This window comes from Embiotoca jacksoni, unplaced genomic scaffold (genome assembly GCF_022577435.1).
Source record: "Embiotoca jacksoni isolate LCO1_2020_lvr unplaced genomic scaffold, fEmbJac1.0.p SCAF_24, whole genome shotgun sequence".
Taxonomy (NCBI): domain Eukaryota; kingdom Metazoa; phylum Chordata; class Actinopteri; family Embiotocidae; genus Embiotoca; species Embiotoca jacksoni.
The window spans coordinates 8,021,574-8,048,023 of record NW_027185375.1 but is presented as its reverse complement, the minus strand read 5'-3'; the positions used below and the strand labels follow the sequence as shown (position 1 = coordinate 8,048,023).

The following is a 26,450-nucleotide window of genomic DNA, read 5'->3' as shown; positions in this document are numbered from 1 at the left end:
TCTCACCGTTGTGCTGTTTTGGACTTAGAAATTACCATATTTGGACAAGAGGGTGACGCTGGAGAGGACGAGGGGTGGATCTGACAAAGAATCCAAGGACAATATTTCCTCCCACTTGTCCCTGCGGCCTAACTGCAGCCCAGGCATGTCAATCAAACCAGGTAGGCCCCAGACATCTCTCTGTTTGAGGCCTAATATCTGTATCTATGTTTCCAACTCATGTCCAGTTCCTTCACCTGCTCTAGAAGCTCCATTAAAAGACAAGAAAACAAGATAGAAAATAGGGAAGGGGTATTTCAAGCAAAAGTACTATTCAAAATTCACACGTAACTAAGTTTACATTTAGTTTCATCTTTGAAATGATGGCCGTTGTTTGTGCTGCACATCAAACTTACTTCGTCTGGCCATTGATTATTGATCAGTGGATGGAACGTCTGCTGTGTGTTTCACTCTGGAACTGTTTGACGGCTGTAGTCGTCCTTATGTTGTTTAATGGCGGCTGGCAGACAGCTTATAGGCAAATCACCGCCACTCCCTGACGGGAGTAACGCATTACAGCCAGTTGCCGGTAAAAACAGGGGAAATAAGAAAGAATGATAATCGCACAATTGTTATATTCGTATTACAATGACTATTAGAATATTTGAAAATCATGTCCCATCTCTAATAGAAAACTGTCACATGATTGTTTCCGCTTCTTTTTTCTCCGCAGATACCGAGTCGACCTGTTGGATCTCTGCTTCAGTTTCACTCACCCCTCACTCTGCTCTCTCTACATAAAGAAGGAAAAACTGGTTCCGTGTGTTGTGCTCTTCCATTTCTACCAATTTCATCTCTTTTCCTCACCTCTCCTATTTCTAATCTTTACAGCGAGGTGTATGACCTCTCCTGTCTGATATGCTGTAATTTTTTTTTTCCATGCTTTTCTAAGCTGGAAACATATCTGATACTCCGTCGCTGCACACAGGATAGATGATTTTGGTGCTTTACGGAAGTAGCCTCCTCTACCAGTGCAGTTTGTGACTCCTGCTGCCACACAGCAGCTCTTTCACAGAAATTAACACATTGAGCGAGTGACAGGCAGCTATTTCAGCGCTAACGCCATGTGAGTTTCAGTTCAAAGTTTGGTGCCACTGCAGATTCGCACAACAATCTGCTGAGTGAAGCTGTTTTGGGCGTCATGTTGCGGGGTACCTGTATCAGCTCTAGAAAACAGCACAGGAGCTTCTCAGCCAAATTATCCAACTCGTCTCAGGCACCTGAAATGTCTAAAAGCCTGTAACGGGGCAGCGTTGTCCTCCTGCCCTCCACCTTTCACTGCACCACTCCATTTCTGACCTTGTCCTAGCTCGCCACTGATAATTTATTCATGTCTCTCAAATGTGGCATTCCTCCACCCAAGCTTTTCTGTGCCGATTGTGTTTGCTTCATTCATATTGCATGGTGATGGTGGAAGGGTTGTTGCAGTGTTGACCTGTGTATGCGATGTTTCCAAGCTCAACAGTACAGATAAATGGAGCAGGAAGGCGATAAGAAAACAGACGGTGAGGAAGGGTTAAATGGATGGAAGAGGGATAAGGATGTGAGATATGTACTTTATTTTAAGATGAGTGGTAGGTGTGAGGGAGGAGCCACGCGGGGCGAGCTCACGACAGAAAAATACTGGGTGGAAAAGAGATAGAAAGTCCTTGAAGTGGAAAGGTCACAAGCTACTCTAGAGCTATTCCTCCTGGACAGTTTGCAAAGTGAGAAGTGATGCACTCAGAGTGAGAATGCCACATAATGGGATGTTATTTGAACAGCTTTTATGTTTTGGCCTGTGAACCCACAATAGATGTGAATTTAAAATGTATGCTGCGTATTTCAATAGAGCTAAAAAAAAAAAAAAAGAAGCTGATTTGTTAAATAAATGTGTTAATAAATTTGGTCTGATTGTTAAGCCACATATACTGTTAATAAACTAAAACAACTTCCCCAGGGAGGTAAATTGATGGACTCAAATCCAATTTAAATGAATCCATGTGCACAACAAAAGCGATCTTTTCCTCCCCCCCTCCATTATAACCATGACACAAATGATTTGTTTGATTAGAAAGCCACTGGTGCAAGTCCAATTCGATCACATTCAAGGAGTCAAAAATCGCTGTGTTAGGTCATCAGGCAGCACTGGCAGTGTTTTATTCACAGCAGCCTCGACAAGTTGGGCGAACAGAAACCAGAGAGTCCAGGAAGTTGCAGCTTCCAGCTGCAGTAAATTTGACATGCAATCAATAATATCACAGTGATCAGCTTCCCTTGTGCTTTTGTGCACTACTCTTCTACGGATTTCTGAAGGAAACGGCGCACTTCGCATTCCTTGGTTTTCAGCCTCTCTGTATTGTCGAAGAATTAACTTGTAAGCAGAATCCACTTGTGTTTGCCAGTCTTGGCTGCACCATGCTGCGCTGATGTCAACATCAACTGATTCTCTTAAGATTATCCATTTGCAAATCAAAGGTTTAATTTGTTTTTAGCAGTGTTTTTATTAAACATCGGTTCAATTCTAATCGGCCAATTTAGAGATCTAAATTGTTTTTCATTACGATTTCATTATTTGTAAAGCACTTTCTAACACTGTTAGGGCCAATAAAAACTAATAGACAATCAGCAAGGAAGCACATAAAAGAAAAGGAAAGGATAGAGGATGGGAGAAGAAGAGATACACGAGGAGAGGAGTGAGTGGGTGTACAGTCCAGGGTGAAGGGCGAAAGGACCCGACAGCAAAAGCAGCCTGGAATCAGACCTCATCAGCCACAGGGAGATTTGTAGAGTCACAATAAACAATGGCTTATATGGTGCGTGGATGTACAGGATGTGTGCCTGTTGATGGATACACACAGCACTAATATTGTGACCTTTGTGTCCTCTCATGTGTGAACACTGTCAGAGTCACTGGTCCTCTCACACACGAGCACACGGACACACTTTCCGTATTCGTTGCCACGCCGAGTCTATACAAAGACCACTGCGGATATGCAAACGCGCAAAAACATTTATAAATTAAATATAACCTAATGCATGAATAATAACATGTATGCACCCCGAGGAATAACACAATTGAATAAACAAAGTTATGCAGAAACCCGCATGCACACAGGGACATCATTTAGAGACCTCACCTGACAGTAAGTGTGTCGACATGGACATGTGTATCACAGTTATGAGACCTGGTGTGGTCTGGTGTCATATTACAGATATGACATTTGCATGCCACAGAAAGATCTGGACATGCTGGATACATGAGAAATACACATGTCCTTGTTACTAGTACAGAGTTGCATTTGTCCATTTTACAGCTATAATTCAAATTACCAGGTATGTTTAACTGTCATTACCGAAAGACTTGTATGCGTTTCTGTCACATCACTTCACAACAAGTACTCTCAGAAATGTGGATTTATCAAAGAGAGAATAAGGAATTGTTTATTCAGGGTTCTGAAATTGTGAGATGGCGACCGACACCCACACACACACACACACACACACACACACACACACAGAATGTGTTGCACTTGTTCAAATACACACAAATAGATGAGGACATTCTTGTAACATTCATTTCATAAAGCTCCATTATGTGAATTATTTTTTATATCAAGACTGATTGAAATGGCTGCATGCCATGATAAATAGACACTTGTAGTCCAGATCCCACTGAGAATCACCATCTCTCTGGGACTCTGCAACTCTCAGCCCATTGTTTGGATTTTTGTTAGTATGGATGTCTTATACACCCATATAAAGAAGCCTAAATGGAAGAAGTAGACTATGTTGGATATTTCTTTATAAATGCGGAGTCTACATGTGGCAACAAAGACAACTCAAATGTATCACCATGTTGTATCATGAGCCAAGTGTATGCCATATAGTTTAAGCTACAGTATTAAACCTACATACAAGGTAATTATGATTTAGAATATATTTTCACAAAGTCGTCTTAACTTGCAGACAATCTCCAGACCTTGGATGGAGTACTGACCACAGTACAGCAAAGGCCTTCAAGTCATTTCAAGATAAAAGTCTACCTCAATCCTGCCGGTGTCTGGCTGGAAGCCTCTGGATGGGTCTTCGGTCGTCACTCTGCACTGGATCGCACAGCCGTTCACCCGGATCTTGTCTTGTTTGAGGCCGAGCTCTGGCAGGCTACGACCTTCGCACACGTGCAGCTGGGCATGCACCAGGTCCACACTGTCAAAGAGAGGGAGGCGAAGAGGCGAGTAAATTTACTGGGAACCTGAATATGGTGTGAATAGCCCTTATTTTACCACGATGTCACTGCGGAGGACATATTTTTCCACTAACACAAAAAAAAGACCAAAGGGCCATTTATTAGATATCAAGATTATTTGGCTGTTCTTGGCCTGAATATCCAATACCTCTTAAACTTTAGTCATATAATGATCATAAAAAAATGATTTTATAAAATCAAAAAAATATCACAAGACAATATGTTCGCTGCTACACATTAAGCGCAAAACATTTTATTCACACAAATCTAGAAATGCATTTTCACCCAGGACCAAATGCATACACCCACACAAATAGCAGTACATTATGTAAATTTATATTCAGTAATTACCCAATGTAAGAAGGACCCTAAACGTAGGCGGGACAGAGAGACTATATTTTCTTCCATCTCCATGAGCTGTAACCCTTAACACTGATTTTGCCTCATTTGTATGCATTTATTTAAATGTAAAGCTCAAATGAGACTCGCTGGGTTATGCTTCACGACCTTGCACAGTCTGACGCACAGCTGAAATGTATAAAACTACTTTGTCCTTTTTGGGCCCATTTTAAATGCAGCAGTGGACAGACACAGTGGGAGAGAACCCATAATTCTTAAATGGCTCTTCTCAGGCGACCCACCCGCTGCCAGACATGAACACACTCAGACAACTGGGAGACCTCTTTGCCTTGAAGGGTGAATGAGAGACAGAAGGAGCACACATTAGCAAACAAGCTTATATTCTGGACACTGTCTTGGCATCTGTCTCCTAAATGTCTCAATTATTTTGTATCCACATTCTGGACAAACAGAAGGACAATTATGCATCAACCTGGTGTGAAATGTGTTGGTGGAAAGCGCAGATTCTCCGTTGATAACTTGGAACGGTTCGAACGTCATGTTTTTGTTACGGTTTCATGAATATGTCGGAATTTTTGAAAAGGGACAGCTCCACTCGCGTCTTGAAATAATGAAAGGATGAAATGAAATGAGCCACTTTATAAGATATGCCCCCCAACAGTAATGATGGAAATTGTTCTCAGTTTCACAGTATTATATTATCTAATTAGGGATACCAATCTGTAACCAGGCTGAGAATAGTAACTAGTGTTCATGGGGTTCGCCACTTTGCCAGCTCCTTGGGGCTATAGCACATTCATAGGCAGAGCATATGGTAAGATTTGTCTGCCTTTCCTTCTCTGTTGTGAGAAACGTGAAAGTGTTAAATATTTTGGAATAAAATCATGTCATGTATGTCACTTGTAACAACACAATGCTTCATTTGGATTTACTCATCCACTCATGCAAATTTGCCGACAATAATAAAGAACACATCGTAAAACATGGTCAAAGTATTTGTTGTTCATCATTATATTCTGTTTGCAGTCCAATAAAAGTAACACAGTATTTGCATATTCATGAAAAACGGCACTTAAAAGACAAATATAGGTGGCAAATTAGTGTGTTGTGATGGAAGTACTTTAATATCATGCAAATAAACACATTTCAATGGCAAACGAGACAACAGCAGATTTTCTGAGTTCAGAGTCAAACATTTGCCATCCATACTTAGATTTTCTTTTATTACATATGAATCAAGTTTGGCCTAGTTTTTCTTCCCCTTGCATAATTCTTCTACTTTGAAAACATAAGGCAACACTGATTGAATGAGGCCCCTGGAGGGCTTATGAAATACATTGTATACTAATTTGACTGAAACAAATTAAAGGGCCTGCAGCAACATCTGTCCCTCAGTGCAGCCAGTTACAGCAAAAAAAAAAAAAAAAAAGTCCCTTGTATCATTAGCAAGTTCCTCAAAAAGGCCAAGCTACACACAGGAAGAGGATGAGTGTGATTTGCCTTTGGTAAAGTAAGACTTGCACTACAGCAGATGAACACACTCGTCTACAACGTGAATGTGATGACAGTAAATGTTGCTGGTTGTAACCGCTGGCAAAAGTCAGAGGATTACCCAAAGACGGTGATTAGGATTGACCTGAAACATCTGTAGAGAAGCAGAGCTGGGTGGCATCAGCACGGATGAGACTTGGCAACTGAGACACGGGAATAATGTAGTTAGCTCCACAGTGTGACCTGATACAGTTCTAGATTATATAACTGGGATGTCACAATCTCAGAAAAGATTATACTTCCTCATTTCCATTCTTCAAATTACATTACCATGTCTGAGAATCAGCATTTCTTCCACAAGAAGTAAATCCTCCCACTGCTATCCAAACATCAAAACTGATATACAGTATTTCTGAAACATTAAACCATTCAAGATGAACATGAGGACAGTTTTTGAAGTTGTTCTATGCTTTAGGATCCTTCACTTTCCTCTTTTGTTGGAGAAAGATTGTTTCCTGCTGCTAGAAGGCAAGACAGACCAAGAACGAATGACCACTCAACCTACATCTAGCTTTACTGACTTAAACATGTTATATATGCCATGTCAGAGATTTATTCACGTGTTTCGAACGAGAAGAAAATCAGGTTAAATATACTGCATATGAACAAAACAGAAATCGAAGGGCAAAGACAATTTACATTATTATTCTACGGATCATAATCAATGGTCCACGCTCTAAAGACGCTGGAGTCCTCTTGGAACGCTCTGGACTGTAGTATGTATTATTTATGACTAAAAGTATTGGGTCTTGGAGATTTCAAGATCTTCAGCAACAACTGAACTATGCTGAGATATTAGCAACTTTTGGAATATATTATTTACACACACCATGAATAATAACTATAGCGACTATGAAAGATAGTTTTCCTTCCAAGCCAAAGTGAAGACAACTAGACACCAATATCAAAGTGTTCTCTTATTCCTTCTCATACAGATCTTAAATGTTTATTTAATTAATTGCTCCAATAAAGTTAGTATTTCATTTTGATTGTATATTTTAAATCAAATCAATCAAAGAAATGGACATCAAGAGAAACACAATAGCTCGGTGTTTAATCCCAGATTCATTCTCGAGTGTTTTACTGTAAACTGAGTTTCCTTTTCTTTATGTTTTGTATTCTCAAACAGTTGATCTTAACTAAAGTTTACAAAATCTGAAAGTTATCGACCTCCACTTCCTTCTCCATATTGTTTATGTATCCTGTCGTCACACACTCTGCACACAACAGACCGCACATGGCAGTTTAATTATGTTTTGCCTGGAGCCCCACAAACTAAGAAGCACTCCTGAGCTGCGACACAACCTCGCCCAAGGTTTGCTGTGTCAATTAGTTGTTTGGAAATTTGATTAAAAAGAAATTTAGTTAGGAACATGCAGCATGTAAATGTGAAATAATGAAGGTCTTAAAACTAGATTCAGCATCTCTACAGTGCCGAGCCTCAAGACAGCATTAGGTAATAATGCACATTGTGCCTTAAGGGCCTTGTCATTATTGTTGATATGTAAGTTTGGCAGTGCATATATTCCAAGAATTAGCATATAATCAAATTACAACAAACCAAATGCAACACAGTGGAAAAGCTTCCACCTTTTTCTATTATGCAAGAGGGCAAGAAGTCATGGAAGTACAACTTGTAGCAGGTTTTAAATTTGTTTTTGAAATTTCATTTGTTTGCAACTGTTTATTTAGGGTGCACTGCTTCTGAATATTTAACAAAAGTCTCTTCTTTCCTTTGAATAACAATGATCATATTCGATATAACTGCATGTTTATCCCAACCTTATTTAATGTTTTCCTAAAAAACTGATAGAAACTCAAAAATGTCAAACTAAATATTGTGTCTATTATTTGCCTTCAACTTTTTCAGTGTCTCCTACGAAGGCGCCGCAGTGTCTCACTTTGCGGTTTTGATGTGTCAGGGGTGTGAACTTATTCTTTATTTCTGACAATGCTAAAGAAAAAATAACTCCTTTAAGATGCCAAACCCAATATTGCATGTCTTCCTTCCTGCCTGGCACCTCTGACTGTTTGCCAGCTGTGCCTTTGCCTAGCTGAGGGTGTCTGAATAGCTGCCAAATTCAGATTTGATCTCTGACAATCTGAAAGAAAAATGGAAAACCCTCAAGTGTCATCCAGTCTGCTGTTTGAATGTCTTTCAGTAGCTTTTACCTCACAGCCAAATACATTATTTGGCAACAACCTTGCTTTAGGCTACTGATGTGCTCGTAAATATCTTGCATTTACTCCCCGATGAGATCTGCAATCTGCTGGAGATACACGCACTAAACTGCAGAACCACATGGAGGTCCAAATTATTCACAGCCCAGCATTGGCTCAAGTCCCATATTTTATTAGTCGGATTTTATAGTAGCAAGGAAAATATCTTTTCAGGAAATAAGCAGCGTAAACCCTTTCCTGTCTGACTGACGTGTGTTGAGAAAAAAATATTTCAACATGGAGACCGCAGATAGCCAAAACAGTCTAGACTATTAAGGCAGGCAAAAACTCGCACAACCAATCTTATATTTCGGTTTAGATGGCTTATCACACATCTTGTGGCACCTTGAAATTGAATGAGGGAGTATGTTATAGTTCTTTCCGACTAGTATGTTTCTGTGTGTTCAATGGCTGTATACCATTTCTGTTTATATCCTTAAGAAAAGAAAAAAAGATTTAATCCAAAAACAAAAAATGTTGTGTTTAAATGTCATTCTTAAGTCGGCCTTATGTTTTGAAGAAAAGTCCTGGTAGAAGAAATCTCAGTGCTAAATCCCTACTTTATGGACACCAAGACAAATCAGCTCACATGGTCTTGGCAAAAGTCTAAACTCCGACTGAACTCACCAGGTCTCCCTTCCAGCAGCTTCAAAGATGAGGAAAACCCTTTCATCTGAGGTCCAGGTCAAGGCCATGCACATATTGTTTATCCACCGATGCAAATCTTTTATGCAAGCTAAAGAAAGTCTTCACGGTCTAACATACTCAAACTGACAGAGGATTTCGTCGTGGCAGAACATGACATTGACATTAACTGGGTCAACTTTAACATCTGATTATCAACATGTCATGTTGGATAGTGTAAAATATTCTCATCAAAGACAATGCAGCCCCTTCTTTTTCCAAGACAACCAGCACTATAACTGAGAGAGGCTTGGCTGTGTCAAGTCATATTATGAAGCCACGAACGTTTAGATGATGTACTGAGGGAATTGTGGTTGCTTTTAATCTCATCTGTGTTCGTTTCCTCTGTCTATTAAATGATATGCCAGTCATGTCAGAGCTAGAGATGCTACGCCTCTTTAACAGGTCACAGTTGAAAGACAAATGTTTTTATGATAAGTGTTATGCATATGTAATGCCACTCAAACATAAAAACAATTCAACAGCAAAAACAACTTGGGATTTTGCATGCACAGCAGTGTTTTCCAAATGTTTGTCAAAACCACAGCGGGCGTCCACAGTTATTCATTTATTGTCTACCTAGAAAACGTACACCCTAAAGTGCTTTGTGTTACTATGACAACCTGCAACTATGAGCTGTCATGTCATTAGCTGTACCCTACTGCATTATTATTTATATTTAATGAAGTGATATTATAATTTTTTTCCTTACATTTGGATATATTTGATCATGTATAAATATTAGGGTTTTGAATAATATTTAACATATTTGCGGCGCTAGTCTAGCTTTTGCAACTCGTGCTTTAAATGAACTTGCATTAAAGATTGCTGCTACAAAAAAAAGGGAATGAGCTAAAATCCCTTTGTATCACAGTAGGCTGATCAAAAAAAAGGCTTCCATATGACCCAAGGACGGATATGCATTTCAAAAGGAGAAATTTAAATTCTCCTTTAAGAGGCGATCATGGCGGAATAACTGCAGGTCATCTCCAGAGTCAAGAGAGCAATGAAGCTTTCATTAAAATGTGATTCTATTAAAATGAATTATCGTGTCTGCCCTGAGTCAGGTTAGATTGCCAGGGTTGAGGAGATCAGAAAAGAGGATGTATAGTGGACTGACCTGTGACTGAGGGGTGAATACCTGCACACACACACACACACACACACACACTCCTTCTCATTCCATTAAAGTCTCTGATATGTTCTTAAAAATCTGTAAGCATCGACAAATACCTGAGAAAGTACTCATAGTGTTTCCTCCATGCATGCACGCACAGACATGCATGACTTCCCCTCACTGGACACACCATTAGCACAGTACACGGAAAGTACATTAAGCTAATACTGGAACCCGAGAACACGCACCATCTTTGCACACAAAAACTGTCTCAATCTGTCACGTGTGCACACACACACACACAGAGAGAGAGAGAGAGAGAGAGAGAGAGAGAGGGAGAGAGGGACCATGAAGGCTGAGTCCTAATTGCATATCATTTTCGGTGGTTTCACTCAGAGCTCGTTAGCGAGGGAGAAGGGGGTGGCTGTGCGCCCAGAACTAAAAGTGGGAGAGGAAGAAAGAACGAGCAGAGCGAGGGAAGGAAAGCAGCTTGTTGTGGGAAGAAGAGATGAGGAAAGAACGACGGAACAATACGAGCAAATATGACAAACAGGATGGGAGGTAAAGAAAATGCTCTCCTCCACTCTCGAGATCCAAAAGGAGGAAGGGAATTGAGAGATAAATTATTTTTAAAAAAAATTTAAAAAAAGAAGACACTATGAAAGCTATACTTTGCCTAGTCACGGTAAGAGAGTGAAAAATGAAGTGAGGGGAAGCACAGAGAGTGGGAGTATGTTAAAGGATGAAAAGCTGGATGCTAAAACTGAAAGAGCGAGTGGGAAAAGTGGGAGTGTGGAAGAGATTGGATTTGGCCTTGCTCAAAAGGAAAGAGGGAACGAAGGCGAAGAGGAGGTGGACGCGAGCGAAGGTGGCGGGCAGAGGCAGAGCATAGAGGGAGGGAAGTCAGGATCGGAGTGGGAAGAAGGAATGGAGGGATAAGATGGATAAATGAGCGGGTGGAACGAGAGGGATAAGAAGGGGGAGGTCCATGTCGAATTAAAAAGGGGGCCGCGGGAGCGAGGAGAAAGGAATGACTCAGCGTACGGGGTGGAAGATGGTGAAACAGGGAGAGAGATAATAAGGACCGAAGGAGAGGAGGAGGAGGTGGTGGTGTAAAAAGAAAGAACTTCTTGCGGCAAAATGAATGTTTAAGGAGGAAAAAGCAGCTTAAAGGAATTGGTCGACATTTACAGTAGGTAAATACGCTTAACGGCTTTCTTACTGAGACGAAGATAAGATTGCTACCACTTTGATGTCTGGATGCTGAATATGAAGCCAAAGATACAGCCGCAGCTGGTCAGTCGAGCTTATCACAAGGACTGGCAACATTGAAAAACAGATACCCTGCCCATATTCAATGCATTTGAAGTGAACAAACAAAACGATATGTGAGCTTTAGAGGTACTTTGAGGCACATTTTTCTACTTTTGAACCGTCTAGCTGCCTCTCCATGCGAGGCTAACGGCCTCCTGGCTATAGTTTCAGATTTAAAGAAAAGAGATGAGATCAATCTTCTTATCACAGCTATACGAGCCCATTTCCCAAAGTGTGAAACTACTCCTTTAAGTTTAATGTAATTAGAAGTGAAAGGGAGTGTTGAGGAGGGAAGTGAGAGCCAAATGCAGAGATGGTATCCTGTTTACCTCTGTTGCATTTTAGTTTCACTTTCTTCCTTTCTTACAAATTCTGCCTCTTTCCTTCCATTACTGTTTTCCTATTCGCTTCTTTCCTTTTCGTCCTTCTCCTTCCTCCTGTTCTTTCATCTCCCATTGTATTTATGTGGCCTCCACATGCAAAACATTTACTCTTTTTGAAGTGAACACTTGATTTTATAACTTCATTAGTGCGCTTGTGTTAGTCCACACTGTCTGTGTCTGTGTGTGTGTGTGTGTGTGTGTGTGTGTGTGTGTGTGTGTGTGTGTGTGTGTGTGTGTGTGTGTGTGTGTGCGTGTGTGTGTGTGTGTGTGCTCATGTTCCGTGCAAACCACGTCTCCGGTAAATACATTTTTCAAGATGGCTCCGGGGCAAGTGGTAGAAAGCAAAGTAGAAAAATATTTCTCATTTCGGCAAAACTAATGCAGACTCTTGTCTACTAAATGTGCACACACATATCGCACACACACAAACAAACATGCACACAAAGACTCCTTGTCTAAATAAATGACTGGAAAAATAGCCAACACGCTTCCGAGTGAGGCCTGCAGGAATGGAAATGCAGAAAAACAGAGTGTAACAGAGAAAGTGGTTGCAATGGATGGCGAGGGAATAGCCAGACTGATAAACACATACAAAAGGCAACAGAAGAAATCAAGAGGGAGAAAAAGAAGAATAGGACCTGGGAAAAAAGGAGATCCAGAGAGAGAAGGGACGAGGACAAAGAGAGATCGAGGAAAGTACGAAGGACAGATGGAAAGGACAATAAAGAGGGGGGAAACGGAGCGAGAGAGAATATGAAAGAAAAACAAACGAAGATGAAGCAAAAGACAGGCAGAGAGGACAGCGAGGAGGAAGCCATCAAGCCTCACATCTTATTTTGTGTGAATTTCATTAGACGGTTTTAGACAGCAAACAAGAGGAAAAAGAACAGCCTGGGCAGAGGAGGTGAGATATGGAGAGTGAGACAGGGGGGATGAGATGATAAATTTGAATGTTTGTGGCATGAGGATGGCATTTTGATATCAATTTAACTGGCAGCCACAAGACTATGCTGCTTGTTCGATACATAAATGAAAACAGAACATGGCTGGAGTTGGAGGGCGACATTATATTATTATATGATAATCACAATTTGTCAGTGCGGGGAGAGGGAGGGGGGAAAAAATGAGGAGGAGGAGGGATGAAGAGGAGAGACAACAGAGGAGAATTGACTCAAAAAGAAAAGAGTTTCCCCAATTAAAGTAGAAATCGAGCTCATTAAATATATGTGTGAAGAATTGTTTTGTATGCAGGGAAATATAAAGAGGAGAGAAACAGTCGGAGTACATAAGTTGACGAGGACGAGGCAAGGAGGCAGTAGGGAGGGGGGGAGTGGCAATATGGCCCGACACAAACACACTGCCCCGGCGTGCGCACACACACACACACACACACACACACACACAGGATCCTATCTGATTAGATTCCCTCTCCTTTTCTCCCCTATTTTCTCAGGCCTCACTATCAGCCTATTAATTAATTCCTGCTTTCCTTGTTACGAAGCAGATGGAGGAGTGAGGAGAGGAATGCAAAATAACTCCAGCGTCCAGACGGCAGCGAGGAGCAAGATGAGAAAGGCCAAAAGGAGAGAGAGACAGTGCATGCAGATAAGAGAAGGTGGAAGACGAGCAGGAAGGTAGACGGAGAGGAATTCAAAACCGACGGCAGAGAGGGGAAAAAATATACGATATTTTTAACAATACTGATGCCTATAGAATATATAACTATGTGAGGTCAAACTATAGAAATGGTCTCATGTCAACTTATACCTGCAGTACATAATATAACAACACGGTTATTCCAAAGAATGAAACTAATTATCTAATAAGCTTCCTCTATTCAGTCGTAGAAGCATGTCAGGGACATTTGAGGAGCTTCAGAAACTTTCACAATGCACTTTACATGACTTGCAATCATCTATTGTTTTGTGGGACCAAACTGCAAGATGGTTCCTATTGTCTATGTTGTGTTTCTGGGGCAAGCAGAGCAAGTAGTAATGTCAGCAGCACAGGCTTTACGGGATATGAGGCCTTCACTTTGTTATTAAGATACACATTACTGTCATTCAGTAATTTAAACAATTATTATATATTGAATCACTTACTTATCAGAAGTCGGTTTATACTTATTGACTCATGGCTGATTACTCATGAACGGATTGTTTAGTCTATAAAAACTTAAAGGAGTCAAGAGCCCATCAAAATTCCCCTGAGCTCAAAGTCTAAAGCTAGCACGTCTGAAAGATAAAAAATTTCAATAGATGTTATTTATTACATGTGAAACCTTCAAAAGTCCTCAGATTTTACTTCTTGTAACATGAAACCTATCAATAGATTAATGAGTCTCTTCGTGGCAAATGGTTGACCTCCCCGAGAAACCTTTTTATTTTATGATTAAATAAAAGAAAATGCATTGATATTCAAATTATTTCAAAAATATTTTCAGCCTCGATTTGACAGCCATGCATCTTTAGAGAAAGTTGCTGTTGTGTCTCCGGTCACGTCCCTCACACTTCCCCTCTTTTACACTTAAGATTTTAAGAAAATGGATGCAGAAAATCTAAATTACATTTAATACTCCTTTTTTTCAAACATAAAGTGTCACCGTTGGCGAGATCACAAATCTAATTACAATACATCGTGGATTTTGCTTGGCTACATGTAAAAAAATCAGTAGCCTCCTCAAGTAGAAGGTTTACGTGCAGCACCGTAAGTTGCTACGGTGCTGCACACAAACCTCTCCATATGTCACAGCAGGTGTTTGGACCATCAGCTATCAAAAGCATCAGATTTGATATCACTGACTATTTAAGTTTCTGCAAGCAGCACATCGAGAGACAAGAGTCTCTCTTTATTTACATCGGACTTGTATCTTAACATTTAACTTTGCAGTGCACTGTGCTTGAAGGTCCTTTTGGGGTCTAGTATGAGTGCGAGCCTGAGCACATACTGCCCAGATTGATGTGTAAAATTGATGTGCTGAGGAGCATTCAAAGACACCACGCAGGTTGATTAAAGTTAGATATTGACCTGATGTCTATGTCCGCACCTCCATATTGACTCAACTGTGTTGGTGCTCCTGGGTCAGAATCTGATTTGAAATGAAACCCTGCCAGAAACTTCATTTACTAAGGTGGTCTTGTGCAGGAGAGGTTAAAACCTGACCCAAGTCTCCTCTACATTAAGCATTGAGTCGTCAAGTGGGCTACTCCAATCACAGATTTTACTGCGAGTTGGGTCAAAAACACAGCCATAGGGCTAAACATAATACTCTGAAGTCCCAGCAGCCCTCATGAACCCTGAGAAAAAAAAACACTCGCACACCTACACAACACTGGAACGTGTATTTATACTGTGAGGTTATCTGTACTCAAGGTATTGCATCGTAGAGCGAAAGGCAACCATATAATAGCATCCATGTTATTCTTGTAACCTTGGAAAGAATCATCTCGTGTAGATGAACATACTAAAACAAATCCTCCTCTCCTTGTAGCTCCTACTGCTTTAGGGAGACGCATGTTATTTTCCAATTCATTATTACTGATTAACTGCTGCAGAGTTAAGGGTCAGAAACGTAATATGATGGTATTTGTTACTGGAGTAATCCTCCAAGTCTGAAACCAAAAGAAAAGTAGTTTAATAATTTGTCCAGGAACTTATTTGAATACTGTGAACAGTTTCTAGATGGGTAAAATATTATATAAATCGCATACATGAAACCACAAAATGTTTTGAGCTGTTCAACATATTTAACTAACTTGCTGCATTTATCACTCAGAAATACATTTTAAAATAACTGATTATTCTTTGGCCTTGAAATATAATTTTTTTTTTTTTTTTTTTAAATCACTAAACCTCTAATAGAGGGTTGGACCATTTAAATGAAGAGTTTAATTTCAGAGTTGACAGGGATCTGCAAGAGAACAGCTCAATAAATGCACACCAGCAGACACACAAACCAAAAACAAATGCAAAAGTTCATACAGGCCTGATAAAATGCAATCCAAGTTCTCTCACTCGGAAAATTGCACAGTGGAAGTCACAAATAGAGAGAGAAAGGCAGAGGGAAGACAGATAAATAAGGCCCCCCTCAACAACACACACACACACACACACACACACACACACAGAGAGAGAGAGACAATATATACAGGACATACACACAATCATGGATATGTGCATCAACACACTAAATACACATGTAGTTAAAAATGCATCGGCTGCCACGCTGCTTATTGGCACACCCACAGAGATATCCGACAAGAAGCACACACAAAATGTTTGTTATGAAACCCACACAAATACACAGAGATATACACAAAGAGACAGAAGGCTATGACTCACAGACCAGCCCAGATAAGGTGATAAGTATAAAATATGAGCTTGTGGTGGGGGGGGGGGGGGGAGAAATGGTAGGGAATGAATTCGATATGAAAGAGAAGAAAGAGGAGAAGAGAGTGGAAAAAGTGAAGCATGTGTACATAATTTAACAGAGAACCACAAGACAACATGGTAATATATCGGGGGGGGGGGGGGGGGGGGGATGATGGTGAGGAAAGAAGGATGAGTGTGAGGAGAGAAAGAGAACAATGAAAGAAATGTAAAAGAGAGGTTGAACCCTGTTTGAACCATTTTTAAGGAAAAGCATACTCATCTCATGACACTGGGTCATACAAAAGTATATTCGTTAAGCCGTTAATAGTTCAAAATTACATATTTGTGACGGCAAGACAAATTGATCCGAGATGTGGGGGGGGCGGGGGAATTTGGTCGCAAATGTATGGTTTCATTATGAAACAAGAATTACTGCTTCTGCTCTCGAAGTTGCAGCTTATATGCATATCTCTCAAAACTCAGATGTTGCTGCAAAGAAGCTATAAATTCTAAAATGTGGACGCTTCACACAACTTCAATCCGGACACAAACATTCACTCGGCATTAAGTTAATGTTTTTGCCAGGTTTGAAGAAATTCCCTCAAGACATTCTTGCGATATCACGTTCACGAGAACAGATGAGAGAAATGTGAGGTCAAAGTGACCTTGAGCTGCAGTGCAGTGTGGGATTCACTCAAAATAAACTACACTGGCAAACTGATGTGTTTTTCATCGTATTTGGTTTTGGATGAATTCACCATGAAACAGGACAGTATGAAGGTATTGGGGTCACATGGGATTCTTCTACAAGTATCAAAGCTCAGCAGGAAGTCATCCTAATTAAACCCAGTGCTGTAAAATGTGCCTTCAATGTAAATGTGTACTTCATGTAGCCTCATGAGAGAAGTCTCTCTCGCCACACGAAAAGGAGATGGAGGCACACGAGACAATTTATGTTCAAGCCTTATTAAATGAAATGATCTTCTCAACAGGGCTCCCAGCGTGATACACCAGTAGGTAGGCCTGCTGCATGTGAGACAGCCCGGCAAAGCAGCAAAGCTTCCTTTATGTCTAGCTGGGAGGGATTTCATCTGTCATTTCACCCCATTATATTCCACTCACAGCTCTCTGAGTAACAGGCCGGTGAATCATTTGAATGCAAGCAGTGGAGCTTGGCATCCAGTCTGCTAGTTGGTGTGTGGGAGTGACAACCTAACAATATTGACAAACATAACCTGTGATTGGTCGGTTCAAAGAGACAACACTCCGGCACCTCCTAGCAGGCTTCAGTGGGTCGAATGTACAGTGTCACACAATGTGAATCAGTGCTTTGACAAATCCCTCGTGGTTCGTGGCAGCACAGTCAAGTCAGAAATTAAACTGACGTCTTCATTAGGGAGTATTCAGCTCCATCCAAGCAGCTTTTGCTTCTCCTCTTTTGGTGGCAGACTCGACATTTGAAGCTCAGAAAATAAGTAGTATAGTTGCTTGTGTTTCCAGCTTGCGAGAAGAGTGATGTACCCCGAGCTCCGCACCCCGCTGCTATCCCCCAACGCACGTCTGTCCCTGGGCCTTACCCAGAATACGCCTCCTTTTGATGCTGAATCCTTTGGTTTTAGTCAACTCTTTGATAGGAGTCGGCTAGGAGGCCCCAAGCCTGTGGAAAAGGCTTAGGAGGAAACCAACGGGGATTACTGGACGAAACATATGGAAATTACAGTTTAATTTATCATTTAGGTTATGGTAATTAATGCAAATTACTATTTTATTAATTCCAGCCTCGGGTTTAAATGGTGTTGCTCCTGTACGGGTGTGCAGCCTTGTCACGATCATATGTGAAAAGGATAGTGAGGTGGCACGGGGAGGGTACAGTAATTTGTATAAAATTTTAACACAAAAGGTCATCGCTATAAAAACACCTTCTGAGACATTAAAATGTGTCTACATGAGAAAAAAAAAAAATACAGGACTGTGTTGTGCTGATATATTGGAAGTAAGTCTGAATCGCAAACGTGGCGAAACCTCCGGGGACACAAGTACCTATGATTTCTATCGGAGTTCATGTCCTCAATCTGTTTAGAAATCACAGAAAAACAACACTGGTGAAAACAAAAACAAAAAAAAGCATTTAAGAATATATATATTTATTTATTTATTTTTACCTAAAAGGCCATATAATAGTACTAAAATGCAAGGGAAAAGGGAGCTTAAAGTGAGCAAGAACGCCTCGGGCTCCAAGGGCTTCTAGGTCTCACATCCTGCTGCCGTGTCTAACACCTCCTTATTGTCCTTTGATGCTCAGGTGATTTAAGTGGTGCAGTTCTGCTCTGCCCAACTAAGCAGGATCAGGCCATTCCTTTCCTCGGCAGACTTAGTAAAGGTCACACATGCTTTTATCTCTTTCAGACTTGGCTGTAGCGGTGCACATTATTATGGTATCAGCAGGCGAAGCATCCAAAGACTGCAGTTGATACAAAACACTGCTGCTGGGCTTTTAACTCGTGCAAAGAGAAGCGACCACACTGGCTACCTTTGAGTTTTAGAATTGATTTAAAGAGTTTGCTGCTTGTTTTTAAAGCCTTCAAAAGTTTGTCTTCTGGCTATATCTGCTAACTCCCAATGAGCATGATCGCTGCCTGAGCTGCTCTAACAGGGCCCTAATTTACTAATTGATTACCTTTATTTTTATGTCATTTTTATTGCTTTGCCTGCACCTGTATATGCTGCTGTAGCGTAACAATTTCCCTTTGAGGGATTGATAAAGTATCTATCCAACCATCCATCCATCTAACAGTGGCTCCAACATTGCAACACGTCACAAAAGGTGAGGAAGCCTTCGCTTTTCGGGCACTTAAACTGTGGAAAACTCAGTATCGTCCTTTAAATATCTTTTTAGGAACAACCGGCAACCACACAGTAACAGTAACATCACAGATTTGAAATGCCATTCTCAAGCCTCAGGTAGGTAATTTTGTCCAACACCATTTTGTTATTTCGGAACAGCAAGTGACCATATTTAAATGAGCTGGGGAGGACTGAGCAGAGGATCTGATGCGATCTCAGAGGACGCTACGCTGCCCACCTATAGTGAAAACCTGAATGCACCACAGACCTGTCAATCAAACAGATATGCCCCCAAAAATACCTAATGCATTACTTACGTATTTACTTTTTGAGGCCTAATATCAAATTATGGATGGAATTAATTTCAGATGGACCGCTGGAAAACTAAAACAAGGAGTCACTTTGGCGAATAACATCATAACGAGTTGAGGAAAATATTGATCTGCTTTGTATTTCATGAGAAGTTTAATGGGAGTCTATGGAGCCAGAGCCTTTCTGGAGCCAACCCCTCGTGGCACTCGGTGGTATTGCACTTCAAGACACTTAATTTTCTATGGTTAAGAGACTCACTTTTATCATGTGGGTTTTTCATAAGTGACGACATTTTTTGTGATTATTCAAATGATTTTAATTTGTTCATATCTTAAGGTCTGGATCCCATTTTCTTCCTATTTTTTTATAGAGCGGCACTTTATAACCTTGTTTGTCAAATGTGAAATATAAATAAAGCTATTAATGCTATTATTATTTCCTTGTTCCTAACAATTACCTCCATTCATAAATGATGATCTGTTTATGCTTCGTTTTACTGTACAATCCAAATCTATTAAAGCTAAGAAATGTCATGTTCAAGGCTTTAATGTGACGAAAAGCTCCAGTTTGACCGTGTGCATAAAAAAACATTTCGTACAGCTACAAACAATGACGGCTGTGATTATAATAGTGATAAGCTATTATCATAAATAGCCTCCACTCACTCACAGAAATGAGGTTCTCCTAAGTGTCAAGACACAGACGTACACACATGCATACAGCTACATTCCTCATTCTTATTCATCTGCTCACTTCTCAATCACACACTGTACGCTTCGCTGCACAATTATAATCACCTTAAAATGATTTTATGACGTGCTCACAAAACCAAACAAAACTCCTCAGAGTGCATGCACACACACACACAGACACTTTTACAAAGACACGGGAGTACGCTTTAACACACACAAACAAACTGCACAAAATGGCTGGATTCAGACGTATACTGCAGTGCTTACAGACACGCATTCATTGGAATTTTTTTATAACAACATCAAAGCATACTGTAATATAAAATCCTGATTCAGGTAATCACCATTATACACACAATTTACTGCAACATACACATAATTATTAGAACCCTTATCTGGCATATTGCAGAGAATCCAGGCATGTCATCTATGTAGCTCAGCAGATTTTCCTTGGCAATGGTTATTTTATGGACACGTGCACACACACATGTTTGTACAGCTATCTTTGTGAGGACATTCAGTGATATAATGCATTGTCTAGTCGCTTACCCTAACAACAACCATCACAACTCTGTGCCGAACTCTAACCTTCACCCTAAAAACATGTCTTAACTTTAAAATTGCACTTTAAAGTTGCGGGAACTAGCCTAAATGTCCTCACAACGTATGCTGGTCTTTAGAAATATGTTTGTTTGTTTTTTAACCAAAATTGGTCCTAACAACTATAAAAAGGCACACAAACAAACTCTGTGGCCAAAGAAAGTGTCACCTTGGATTGTTTACCTCTACATGTGTTTCCATGTGGTGTTGAGGAAGACAAAGGTGGACAGGAGAAAACGGAGAGGACAAAGGAAAGGAAGAGGAGGAGGTAAAGGAAAGAGAGGAAAGATCAGGATAACGGGCAATAAGAATACAAAGACAATATGATATGATACAAATATATGGATGAACTCCAAAGGAAGAAGAGAGCAGGAGGGAAAGAGGTTAAAAGAGGACAAGCAGAAGAGGAAAGTGATGACAGGAAGAAATGCTGGGACAATAAAATGGGGAGAATTTCTACAGAAGATGAAGGAGAAGAGGAGATGAGAGGATCAGAGCGAAGGGAGGAAGAAATGAAGAAGAGATGATAGTAGCCATTTAAAAAAAAAAAAAGCATGCAGCTTGGTTTCAGTACATTGAACTAAAAAAGCAAATGTATAATGACCCTGAGATGACCTTCTCTTGAATATCTTTCTATACTATATATGCCAAGAAACACTAACAAGCGTGAAAGGGCTGGGAAAACTAAAGCGGGAGATGGTGGAGGGGGTTGGGGTGGGGTGGGGAGGGGCGGGGGGATTATTGCTGATGTGGCAGCAACTTCTCCAACTCCCACGTCGAGAGAGGAAATCAAAGCCAAGAGCGGAGGAGCTGGAGATGCTGGCTGCTGCATGCAACATTCAACAAGGAGGAAATGAAAAGGAAGAAAGGAGACGACCGAAAGAGGGAACAACAGGAAGAAACGACTTGATTAAACTGAAATAAAGGATTGTATGACAAAAAAATGAGGAAAGAAAGACAAAACAAAAGGGGCACGACGACAAACTGAAGGACAGAAAAAGGTTATTATTATGCATCGCAGCAAACGGCTTTATGGTCAAATAAATTAATGCAGAAATTCTCCTTCGACTCAAACATATCTAACCAATGCAGACCTCACACTTTGGTCCAGCAGGCTGCTGTGCTTTATTCGTATGGCAGCTCTGGGTCGCTCTACTCATCTTTTAATTCACCTCATGTCCCTCTCCCTTCTCTGCATTTCCAGCCCTCGTTTGTCAGACCCTTCTGTCAATTAATGCGAGCCATTGTTTCTTTCCGTCTTTCCCACTCTCGCTCCCTCTCTGTCACTCTTTCTCAGCCTGATGAAGATGGAGAGTGCTCATTTAAGACTAATTAGCTCGCCTAAACAGACAAATAACCAGGTGCAGCGCACACATTTTCTCTTCAGCACCGATATATTAATGCATGCACACATTTCTGCACATTAAAGAGGCGAGAACAAACGGTGGAGCACTTTCTCTCCAGCACACATGCAGGCACACACGATCCAAAGCAATAAAGCCCAAAAATATTGCTAACTCGGTTTCTCTGACGCACACACTCTTAATTCCTCTATCTTTGTCTGCAGAATTGTCAAAATAGAAGCAATAACATCCAGATAATGTTCTTGTTTTCGGCTTTAACAGACAGCCACAATCTTGTTGCAGCACTTCTACATGGCAGCCTCTTCATCTGCTCATCTCATTGCTGCATTTACTGTACAGCTAAATGTAATGAAGGGGCCCCTCTGAAGCACTGCCTCTCATTCTCTCTCTCTCTCACTCTCAAACGGCAATACTGCATGGCAGGCAATTTATATAGTGATCGCAATTTTTTTTCTTTCCTGGCACAAATCAGCATTAAACATGAAGTATGAGATAATATGAGGGTCTGATTTTATTCCTCACTTACACTGAACACTGCAGTAGATTCACAGTATTAGTTTGACATCACTGAAACAACCTGAGCTAATGTCATTCAGTATGGTCAGCCTTCACTGTGATGGATTTTATGCAGCTTATGTAATAATATTACCATTTAAGTGATCAATAATACATTGTCAAAGCGATGGATGCCTGCTGCCTATACAAGCTATTAACTTGAAATGATTCACATGTGAGACCGAATCACAGCCAACACAAGCATGCACGGACAGGTTTATTATGGTCTGCACTGTGGTGTAAATGTAGATCACACTAGAGTCTGCCATTAGTCTGTCAATACTGTACATCTGTGCGCTATTGGATTTTTGTTTAAAAATGAGCATCGACCACGCCGAGGTCTCCATGATGGATCTGATGCAGTTTGTTTAATGACCTCAGAGATTTTTCTTTCAATATTCTACTGACTGTCTGTGGGAACAAGTTGTTCAGTAGTATCTCACAATGAGGGACATTTTATTGTCTCTTCCTGTGGCTTCAAAGCTGTTTCAAAACTTTTTTTTTTTCTTTTTATGCCAAAAATGGAAAACTGGCTGAAATAAAAGATGCTCGACCAAATATAAAGGCTTCAATCCAAAGTTTTGTTAGCACGCTTTCGAAAGCCCTCGTCAGTCTAACCATACTGCTGATATTTAGTAATGTGTATTTTAAATCATGACCCATCACTCTCATATGAAACATAGTACACACGAGTGCACAGTACACCACTTTTTATACAGCTCAGTATGTGCTGGTATCCTTTATTGGCAGAAAAGTGTACAAACACTACACCCTGTATTCTGAGATGCATTAAAGGTGGGCATCAGTGTATTAAAGACACATTGGTCTGGGTTGCTTTAGTTTATGGATTTGGATGTTGAAATTATGGCCAAATCATTATATCGGTCTGGCCAGTTAGCTGCTTTTCACTTTTGTTGTTTAAAGGAAAAATGTCAACAACAAAAAAAAACTGTTGAGCAGATTCAGCAGTTTTGCCGTTCTCTGATAGAATATTGCAGATAAAAATGCAGCAACTGCAGCAGCAAAAACTGCAGCACAATTTCAGAATCGTTTGGAGCCATTTCGCAGTTTAGTGATGAAGACTATGAGATACAGAAAAGCTCGTAAATCGACCTTGAGCTTAACATATGTTTTCCTCACATTCTGCATATTTTCTTTAAAGCTGTCTTTTTAGATGTTGTGTCCTGGAGGTTCTGGAGGTAAGACCAATCAATATGAGACCGGGGAGAAGGGCGAGTAAACAAAACAGCCCTCATTTTATTTTTTTTAACTAAAACAATTAATGCATTTAGCACTAAAACTAGAAATTAGAGCCTCAATACACACTCAAAGAACAGCCACATCTCATTTCTTATTTTAGCATCATTTAAAAGTGGGGGCAGGAAAATATAGCTTTTCAAATGAATCTCACAGACCATTTAGTAGCTGTTCTGCAGCTATCAATTATATCATGAGTTCAGTTGTCACTGAACTGTAGAAGTGTAAATGTGCATTTTATTCTTATCACTTCATGGACTTTTTGTCCATATTTTTTAATAAATTGAGTTTCAAAGCTCATTTTTGTCCTTGGAAAAAGGGGCCGACAGAGACCTTCGAGGTGAAAGGTCAAGAGTGAATTTTGAAGCTCAACTTTAAACTATAATAACAAATTACACAATAAAAGATCTGAAGCATAAAATTAAAGCGTACTCCATTCAACAGTGCAATTACCTGAGCGTTAATGAGTCCAGTCGGTGAATGTTTCTGTGTTCATCAGTAGCTACAGGAAGTGGAACATTTGCGATTTTTTTTTTTTTTTTCTTCCATATTGGACCCAGAAGCCGGTGCTTATTGTACCCCAAACATGCTCCAAAAATCAAATAGTTAGTCTTATTAAAGGTTAGACACGGTCCAGGTATAAATTTAGAAATTGTATTCTGACATTTAAATTGAGGCAGCTTGACGGGGCGATGCAAAACCTGGGAACATGGGTGGGAGCACCGACGGAAAATTAAATATTTCGGGGGAAAGAAATGTTTGTGGTTCATTTGTCAGAATTTCTTCCACACTGGAAAGTTTTGCAAATTATCCAACAGCTGTTAGAATTTGTTTTTGTAAATTCCTGGAGGGCTAGGACTGAAAATTTGGACTTGACATGCAAACATAGAAATTAAGGAAGTCTTTACCCCCCCTGACATTTGTCACTGATATGTGGTCTCTGTTAGTTTAAAACATTTTCTCCTCATGTTGTTTAATCCAAACACACCCACAACCCTTCGCTGTCCCCGCAGCATACACTTATACACACATTGCACCGTGAGCCTGGGGGTATAATTACATCACTTTAGGATCTAAAGGACTCCTGTCCACCAATCTACCAAATGTGCAATGTCCCTGCGGAGCGTGCATGCGTGCGTGCGTACACACAGGCTCTGTGATATATATATATATATATATATATATCTCAGTGGCGCACACACACACACACACACACACACACACACTGAGAAACACACACTCGACGCACAAGGGAAAGATCATTTACAACTAAATTATAGACAAATTGAACCTTGCGAGAGAAGTTCAATGGCAGAACTGGAGCTGAATGCAAAGGCGGTCTCCCTGTTCCTCACAAACACTCTGTCCTTTGAGACAGATAAGCGTCTTCACACAAGCATCACCCCCCCCCCACCCCCCACACTCCCCAACCCACCCTCATACACATACACACAGGCTTTGCCTCCAGGACAAAATACATGTTCCATGTATCTCACATTTTGTCTGCCGCATACAGTCTGACGCATCAGATAGAAGTGCCTCTATTGTGTAGGAATTCAGTAAAGCAGGAGGACAGATGAATAGATATTCACATAATGTTACCGTGCAATGCTTTCTGCTTGTGTGTAGTCTTTCTCGATGCCTTTGGACATCCAAATTGTTATATATGGGGGCGTGTTCTTTTGTGCATCTATGAATGAGAGTGTGTGTGTGTGTGTGTGTGTGTGTGTGTGTGTGTGTGTGTGTGTGTGTGTGTGTGTGTGTGTGTGTGTGTGTGTGTGTGTGTGTATCCTTTCTGATTACCGATTATGGTATTCCACCTCCACACTGACACTTGTCTATACACAGAGAAGAAGCGAGAGAAGCAGTGAAAAGTTAAAGGATGCTTTCGCAGTCAAAAAAGATACCACCTTGTCACAAAAGGTGACGAGATAAGACAACAATCAAGGCAGTATGGTGAGAAGGTGGAGGAGGAAGAGCAGCAGAGGTGGGAGGACACATGGAAAGGAGACAAAACACGTTTTAAAATGGGTTTGTTTTAAGTTTATGGTGTTGACATCAGACTTGTAAATGCTATTCTTCTCTGCAGAGACAGACCGTGTTTGGAATAACAACCTGACTTAACACATATTCATTAGTATTAGCCGAACCACAAACCTGACCTGCAGAAATGCCAAAAACCTATTTAAAGTGCAGGTTTTCATGATTTTAATCTCTACGAAGTATCACAAACAAAACTTAGGTTGGTCTGATTGGATTGGTTCATGCCTCCCTGTGTTGCTGTGTCCCCATCCGTTACTACCAATATTGACCTCCACAGACGACAACTGTTTGGAGGTGTTGATTGAAATGAGGGATTTCCCAACCTGATCTCAAACATGGGTATCAGGGCCGTTAAAGGCATTTTTAAATGGATCGCTGTCGGCTATATTCAGCTCTGATCCTATGTTTTATGTCAACTGTCACGCAGGTGTCATAAACCCGAGAGCACAGTTTGTGGCAATATGTAGAAATGTAATGTGGCATACGTGCAGCTAAAATGTCTGCAGTGTGTTTAAA

At 40.5% G+C, this 26,450-nt stretch overlaps 1 protein-coding gene across 1 annotated transcript in view; it reads right to left on the bottom strand.

The window, feature by feature from the left end:
* Positions 1-26,450, bottom strand: part of pcxb (pyruvate carboxylase b) — a 283,978-nt gene that overhangs the window by 188,084 nt on the left and 69,444 nt on the right. Inside the window, exon 11 of the mRNA XM_069159292.1 lies at positions 4,065-4,227. Within this exon, the coding sequence (XP_069015393.1) occupies positions 4,065-4,227 (163 nt within the window). The remainder of the gene's footprint in view (positions 1-4,064; positions 4,228-26,450) is intronic.